The sequence below is a fragment of the Tympanuchus pallidicinctus genome, unplaced genomic scaffold (genome assembly GCF_026119805.1).
Source record: "Tympanuchus pallidicinctus isolate F22 unplaced genomic scaffold, pur_lepc_1.0 scaffold4, whole genome shotgun sequence".
Lineage (NCBI taxonomy): Eukaryota > Metazoa > Chordata > Aves > Galliformes > Phasianidae > Tympanuchus > Tympanuchus pallidicinctus.
Window position 1 is genome coordinate 45,527,271 of NW_026294758.1, and position 8,743 is coordinate 45,536,013.

The 8,743-nt window shown below is 32.9% G+C and overlaps 1 protein-coding gene across 17 annotated transcripts in view; it reads left to right on the top strand.

Annotated features, from left to right (window-relative positions):
- The window catches only part of PTPRD (protein tyrosine phosphatase receptor type D), a 1,183,295-nt gene extending 1,175,059 nt beyond the window's left edge, over window positions 1-8,236 (top strand). For all 17 annotated transcript variants that reach the window (XM_052700439.1, XM_052700447.1, XM_052700441.1 and 14 more), the window contains 2 exons: window positions 2,876-3,011; window positions 5,127-8,236. In XM_052700439.1, coding sequence (XP_052556399.1) covers window positions 2,876-3,011; window positions 5,127-5,195 — 205 coding nt within the window. In that variant the 3' untranslated portion in view covers window positions 5,196-8,236. The remainder of the gene's footprint in view (window positions 1-2,875; window positions 3,012-5,126) is intronic.
- The last annotated feature ends 507 nt before the right edge of the window (window positions 8,237-8,743 follow it).

The following is an 8,743-nucleotide window of genomic DNA, read 5'->3' on the forward strand; positions in this document are numbered from 1 at the left end:
AGTTTGTAGGCAAATTATCAGAAGTGTAACCAAATAGAACACCTGAAAAAAAGCACAAAGCTTTATGAATTGGGAACTTTTCTGTGATAAAACTCTATTCACACAGAAAAGTTGTTCTTACAAAATATGTAGAAGCATGTAATATGTTGCTACTTTTAAAAATGTCTCTAATGCAGGATAAATTTATATCAGTGCTGCACTCGAAAAGCAGTAGGAAGGACCTTAGTTGCTGCATCAGATCTTTTTTTCCACTCATAATTAAAAGTCAGACATTTACATTGGTGGAGATTGCTATGTATAAACAACTCCTGAGTATTTCTCCTGACTAATACTTTAGTAGCAATCAAGTTGAGCCAGAGAAAAACAGCAGCTACTTCAAGACAGTGAATAGGATGGAAAATATTTAGAAGCTTTGCGTGTTAGAAAGTCATTAGGGCTTGGAATGGTGAGTTTAAACTTCAGAATTGCTCATTTTTTAATGTGATGATTTCTCTCAATCCCTCCCTTTACAATTACTATGTAGATGAAAAAAGCTTGGAGAGTATAAGGAATAATCCAGGGTGGGCTTTTAAAATATTTTTAATATTCTTTAGTAATGTTTTTTATTTACTTTATCTATGGTATTCTAAAGTCTGTAACAGATGGCCAAAAATAATATCTTAAACTTCTATCTCTTATTTAATAAATTGCTTTCTATAAATTCCATTAGGATTTTAGACACTCATTTTGTAACATTGAATTATTTTTGATAGATGAAATGATATTTTTTATATAACAGAGATGGAAAGTATTGATATATGTTCCAAATCCTTTCTGCAAGCCAAGTACTGCCCTAATACTAGTACAAGGACAAAAATGAGGTAGTTTACTTAAGCTTATGTACGTGTAGTGAGTGAGAAATTCTTTTCCTTTCAAAACTGTCAGTGAGCAAAATTTGTTAAGAGCATCTATATGCTTTAAAAGAGATTGCTGTGCTCCCCTAACCTGAAAGCCTAACAAATTAGTTGTAGCAGACAACTTGAATCCTACTTTTTCTGTTTGCCTAATACTTTTTATAGCCTTCTAAGGGGATCATCTGAGACTGGGATTCATTTGGCAAGGGAAGGTGAAGTACAGCCATAACAAGAATTAACCTTATACTTCCTGACATAAATAAATTTAGAGAGTAGAGGACAAACAAGCAATATTTATGCCTATATGCAAAAAAAAAAAAAAAAAAAAAAAAGAATGAAGAAAGCATATAAAAAAGTGACGAGAAGGTGATCTTCTTTGTTCTTTTTACCATGAAAATTTATCAATTCATAGCCGAAATGAAGTGCTACGGACAGTAAGTTATGGAAACATTCCAAATAGTTGTGATCTTTTGTGCTGAAGTTATGGAGATTTCTACCATTGATTTTGATAGAAATGAAATCACATGTAATATAATCATGATTTAGTGTTTAATTTTTTTTCATAATCATAATGACAATTTTCAGATCAGAGTTATTAATCATCATTATAAATGTTAGTCACGTTATTTGAATAATAAATATCTCTGGCAAATTGGTAAGTTTATTTATTTATTCATTTTCATGAAGTATGAGATCCAGTCACTTAGCCTATATGGAATTCTTACAGTAATGTCTCCAGTTTGTACTATAATAAATTCTTAAAAATACGTTCTATAGAGTGAATTTCTTGAAGCAACAAATTCCTCTAATATCAGTTCCATGTAGTTTTCATCCCACTGTACACATTTTTTCTCCAGTTTGCTTTCTGTACTACATAGTAATGCTTGCCACCAACAATATCTAAACATTCACCTCTTTCATTTTTGCAAACAGAACAGCATGTATTTAAATTTCTAACTTAATAAGATAGTTAATTAAAAAAATAGTTTTAATATCAAGATATTGCTCACCTTTAAGAAAAATTTTCAACTGAACCAATCTTAGGTATTGACCTGTATGTTAAGAGTTCTTTATCCAAATATGTCTGACTGTGTCATCAACTGTGAGATAATGGGTTGCTTAATTTCCACCCATAAAAGTTCAGATTTAGAACATAGCTTTCTCTGTGTTCGTACATGTTTCCTTTTCCAAGAGTTCTTGGAATATTTTTCTTTTTCTGAATTTCACAAACAGGTAATTATTTAAAGTTAGTATCTGGCAACTAATCCCTCTGTTAATTAGAAGATTTTCTATAAATTCCTGGGATGTTAGCTAATAAAAGGAATCCAAGACAGAAAAAATAGCAAATGTGACATATATTCAAAGACATATATTCTACATCCAGGCTGATGTAGACAAAGACTGTGTATGTATATCAGTATTTGCATGTTAAAGATTCAGAATACAAAACTTGAATAAAGGCAGTCTTAGATTTTCCTTGTTCTGTTATTTAAATTTTAGAGTGTATATGAACAATTTCAATATTACTTGAAGTCCAGTGATTGTCTCTAACTCAATGTAGATCAACTAAAGCACTGAAGGTGTGCAAAACAGAGGCTATAAATGAATACAGCAAAGAAAGTAGCAAAATACATAATTACATTTTTCTTTTGTTATTTACAGCATAGGTCATTGACAACAAATGCTCTCATTTTCCTTCATCATGCAGTGATTAACTATGTGCCTGAATCAGTAAGCCAAGTAACTTTGCAATGAAGACTGGAAAGTCAGGAGGTTCTTAGTAGCGTGTGAAGTCTTCTTGAGTTCTAAAACTCATGTGAAAGTTCACTGTGCAATTTTGCTTACTGAGCCTTTCCCTCTATCGGAATCTGTACACATGTGATGTGTTGTATCCAGAGATAATTTGTCAGCCAATTCTTTCAACATTAACTGTCAATTAACATTCCTTTTCTCCCATCATTTTTCTTCTATTATTGCAAAAGTGCGGGTGTTGGAAGGACTGGAGTATTCATAACTCTGAGCATTGTGTTGGAAAGAATGAGATACGAAGGTGTTGTAGATATCTTCCAGACTGTCAAAATGTTAAGGACACAGCGGCCAGCCATGGTACAGACAGAGGTGAGAAAAACAATTTCTATGTAAAATGTTGATGAAGTGGTATGGATATTTCTGTACACCCAAAGATTCACAGAGGAAAGCCCCAAAATTTGGTTTATTTATATCTTAAGTCACACAGTAACTGTATGAATACGATGCAAAATCCACTGTGAAGGTGTTGCAACGTGTTCCTGTTTTGGCACTAAACACTGCTGGAAGGGGAATCATAGGATAATTTCAGTAATGGAGTCTAAATGATCACAGTTCAGCAAAACATTTTCCCAGAACCAGTATCCATTTTCATTTGAACCTTTCCTCTCTGAAAGAAATGTTACGTGATAAAGAAGGAAGAAAATTGCTTATATAGGTTGATTCACTGAAATTTTTATGTTGCAAGAGCAAAAGGCTTTGGAACGAGGCTGTATTATTTTCACAGTTGACTTTGGATCATCAAGCAATTGACTGTCTGGCTTGAAAATCATGATGGTAAATTGAGCATCAGGAAAGTACAGTGTAGATAGTTTCCATACTAGCAATAATGCTATACAGAAATATGAAGAAGGACGTGCAGCATCAACTGATTTTCTATGCCTGGATGCTTGTAATTGTAGCTGTGTCATGTCACAATGAATACTTAAACTTTCAGCATGTACTTTATTTCTACTTAAATTTTTGAATGGGAGATTTGAACTGATCTGTAGTCAATAGACTACTCAGCAAAAGGCAAAGAGAAGGGAAGTATTTTAGGTCATACTTTTATTTAATAGAATTTCACTGACATTAACCTTTAAATTAAATTAAATAATTTTTTAGATGATTCCCCAGAATTTTCCATTAAAAAATTACATTTCTTCAGTCAAAGCTAGATTTTATTATTTTTAGGAAGAAACACGCATATGTTAAGAAGAAAAACACATGGAAATGCAGATATTCTAAGTCTTGTCAGTCAAGTGTATTATTGTTACCAAACTGACTTACTAATTCAATTTATGTCTCTTAATTAGTATTATTCTGAATAAACAATAACTATTTGCTTCCAGGAAATCACATATACTGTGATTAGTATAGTATACTGGAAAGCTGTGCTTCTTGAAGCCAACTTGACAAGTTATATGTATTATCCCTCCTACTTTGATTTTGTTTTCTGTATGCCACCCTTTAACCTCTCTGCTGAAAATAGGTGCTAGGTACTCATACATTTTAGGATTCTGTGGAAGATGAATCTCTCGTTCAGTATGATAAAGTGCCAATAAATCTAGTCTTCATTCAAGAAGGCAATTGTACTCCACATATTTACTTAAAATTTAGGAGAACATCTAATGTATTCTCCAATAGTTCCGACACAGGACAGAAACGATCACATCACTAAATGGAAACAAATGTCTAACACATTTCCTGGTCACTAAAAGAATTTTAATTGTGATATGAACAAGTACAGCATGTAGTACTATCAGATAAATAAGAAGGATATTGGATTCATTAGAGATTTAATCAAATTGTACACCCCATTGAACTTTCTCTGCTTCCAGGTACTGGTTGAAGTGCAATGTGTTTCATGTTAATAAGGTGTTTAGCTACATATACCTCCCATATTCCCTGTTCTTGCCACAGGGTAAGGAATCTTCACACCCTCATCAAAGCTTGTATTGCTGAAAGGTTCTCCGTGCTTCCTAATCCGCCTTTTAACTTTGCAGTTTTCTGTGTTCCATTCAATATTAAGGCTGTGGTAAATTTTGGCATTTAGCATGATATATTTGCTATGGAGTGAAATGGCTGTTTTCCTACTTGTTTTCAAATAAATGGGAAAAGACATCCTAGCATGCTCCTATAAGAAGAAAATTTTATGATTGTATTAATTCACTTTAGCAATTTTGAATAAATGATTATACAGTTTCTGCTCCAAAAGAAGATGCATTCTGTAGAAAGTGTTATTGTGTTAAAAAAGTGCCTGTCTACATCTGTTGTAACTCAAACTGCTCTCCTACGGATGCTAGCTAGAGAATATTGCTGAACTATAGATGCTTCTGCAGTATATTCACCTATAACCACAAAGTGTTTATTCTTAGTTGAAAGAAAATAGAAACCAACCAGCAATATGGCTTTTTGATGCTTCATTTTCTATCTTTCTATCTCCAGGATCAGTATCAATTCTGCTATCGGGCCGCACTGGAATATCTGGGCAGCTTTGATCACTATGCAACATAAAAACCCATCCTGGATTTTTATTGCAGGCCCTTCAAGATCCAGAGAGCCGCTTCTGAGCCATACAATGTGCTTTAGAAGTACTTCTTAGCTCTTAGCTATGGAGCAATTATTGGGGATATAAAATAAATTAAAAAAAAAAAAAATTTTGGGGATATTTAAAAACAAAACAGACCCAACAATTCCATGTGGACCAAGAATTCACAGTTTAATAACCTAACCATAATAAAAGAATCCTGACCACTGAGGCGTCTGAAGGATCTCATTTACAGATACCTCAAGGGTTCAGCATTGTTTGAAGTTAAAGGGAAGAGGAAATTGTTGGAAAGAGCAACCATCTTGTTTAGGCCTGCATGCCTTTTGCAAAGAGGAATTTCGAGAACTGCAATTCAGCACAAGATATTTGTTGAAAGGTCAGGAACTGGCTTCAAGACAAAACAGACTCTTTACTTCAACAGTACCCCTTCCCATCATATTGCTCATGATAACACTTTAGGGAAAATGTGAGAATGTTTAAAAAGAAAGTCCTTGATTTAGTTTTTTAGTATTGTAAAGATACTGCTGACCTGTGCTTCATTTTTAACTGTGTAAACTTTTTCCTTTTTTTAACAAGAGTTTATCATTCGATGACGTGAATTAAAGAAAAAGGTTGCATAACTGTTAATTTTTTTTGTTTAAAAACTGTAATTTTTTTTAAGCTGTAGAACTCTTATCTGTAATATTGTGCTGTAGAATGTTAAATAATTTGAAAATTTGCACATTATTGTGCAGTTCTGTATCTATCTACAGTACCACAGTCTTGTTAGACATTATTTTACACTTCTGTTTGTTTTAGTTTTCTTTAAGAAAATACTCATTGTAATCAGTTAAATCAACATGGGACTTTTTGTTTCTTTTGGAATCAACAGGGAGGCGCAAAGTATAAAGATGCTGCTACCACACACGCACACATTCACGCATACACATGTACATGCACATGCACAACCTCTCTCTTTCTCTCTATATATGTACTTATTACTGTCAATCCTTATCTGGCTCTCTGTAGTTACAGAGATACAGAGAGGTAGATACACACACACACACACACACACACACACAAACATACCAGTTCTTCTACAACCTGGATTTATCGAAGCATTTGAAAAGTTTCTCAGCATACTGCAATTACATTATATCAATATTTAGTCACCTCTGCATTTCCAAGATCCATAAACTTATTTTTCTAAGGGAAGTAAGGAATGCACATCACTGATATTTGAACATAATCTCTATACCAAACAGTATTTCTCTCCACATTGCATAGATATCACACATATGCACACACAAGCATATTTATGCACACACGCACACAGAATATGTGGTTTAGACTTCCAGTGAAGTTCAATATTTGTAACATTATAGTGCAATAAGAAATCATATTATTAAATGTTAGGAGGTGTGCATGTGGGAAAGATCAGTGCATATCCCTTTAGGAGGGGGGAATGTTGTAATATACTAGATATTAAGACGTTTTCAAATTGTATTCAATAACAATGTCTATAGTGTGTGCTTTATCATTTATGTATGTAACAGGGCAAAGCCAAACACACATTGCTCTGTGAAATCGAAAGTTTTGTGGCATACAGTGTTGTTTGGGGATGCTGGTTTTTATTTTAATTTTACATTTAGAGTGCCTTATATTTGATGCCTGTTTTGAATAGCATTTATTTAAGTTAGCCTTCATTTGTATTTAGTTCAGTTTATTCATATATGTTATTCTTTTCAAACATTTTAATACATGTATCATACAATTTTGAATAATATGCATTCCCAGTTTCTATTCAAATATGGTTGATAATAAATGATAACCCAAAACATGTAGATATTCAAGGCCCTGTATATTTTCATATTTCCAATAGATAACCAGTCTACAATTTAAATACCTTTTTTTTGGTTGACCTATCATGTCACTAATCATAGTGTTATCATTACAGAGATGTAGCAGTACCATAGCAGTTGTCGAGATTAGCAGTAATAACATCCATATTATTGTTTTGAGTTAGGTCTAACTCCTGCTTATTCCATTGTGTCCATAGATTGCTAAAGTCAAACCATTCCTTTTATTAAGGCCAGCAAGATTAAGCTGGAAGAATTTATTTGAGAATGGTGCTGCATTTTCTTCCACAGGACAAAGGAAATTCTTTAAGTAGCAGAAAGTACTTCTTAACATTCTTAATACAATGCCATTTATACTGACCTTAGTTTTCATTGTGTCTTGGGCTGCCATCAGTACATGCATATCAAAGGATTTCTGTGGAGCATTGGTATGGCTTGTGACCTCATCTTCTTCCACATTTTCCACTAGTAGTAGAAGGAAAAATATGGAAGACTAAATTCTAGTAAGCATTATATTAGAGCACTTTTGTAAGAAAACACACACGCACGCACGCGCGCACACACACACACACACACTCATACATATATATATGAAACAGAATTATATAGAAGGCTACCTCAGAATGAGACTCTGTAACTTACATCTGAACCAGAGAAGAATGTGCACTATGTTTCTTTCTCTTCTTTCTTTATTTGTTCTTTCAACTAATTACTGAAGTGCCAGTTTATGTGGTGTTGTCATGTACTTTGGATTAGCTCAGAAAAAAAACATAAAAATAACAATTAAAAAAAAGCATAATTTTGGAAACAACTTAGGGAACATCCTTGCACATTGGAGCTCTAAAGAGATTGGAATAACAAAAGAAAAGAAAAAAAGAAAAAGAAAAAGAAAAAAAAAGTAAGGGAAATTGTACAACTAGATTTTTCCTTTAGTTTTTGAATTCTTAAGATAACTTTTGAATCATTGATGTGCATTCCACTTTATATAATCTTATATATTGGCATTCTTCAATTAATTTAAATTGTGAGCATCTTTGCCTACATACATCATACATTTCCAAGCTTAGAATTGGCTTCATCAGCATAACCAGTATGGTGCTATTTATGTTTGTATGTGTAGTTATGTCTTATTTTGTGATAAGTTGCATTGCAGAAAAAAAAAGGCAAAATGTATGAAAAGGATTAAGTTTAATTTAGCTCTTTTTTAAAACAGACTTCAGTTGTTAGAAAATGGACAGGAAAGCTGGGGAAAGGGAGAAGCCCTCTAGGGAGATTTGCACTTTCTATACCTTTGTACTATGCACTGCCCTATTGATTCTATACTCAACAGTATTATTACTTGAACCCATCTATAAAAAAAAATGCTTATAAAATCCACTGGTGTTATATTTAAATGACACAGAACATGTTAAAAGGAAAAAAAAAATGCTTGCAGTGACGAGGAAATGCAATTACATTTTTTTCCTTTTATTCTTTCTTAGTTTTTGTTTTTTTGTTTTCCTTTTTTTCTTCTTCTTGTATTTATTTTTGTTTTTTGTTTTTTGTTTTGTTGGGTTTTTTTTGTTTGTTTGTTTGTTTTCATTTTAGTTGTTTTTGGTGCCCTGATACTTCACAGATATCAGGAGGCTACAGGTCTCATCATAACCATCTGTTAACGTGGCTTTGCCATTCAAGCT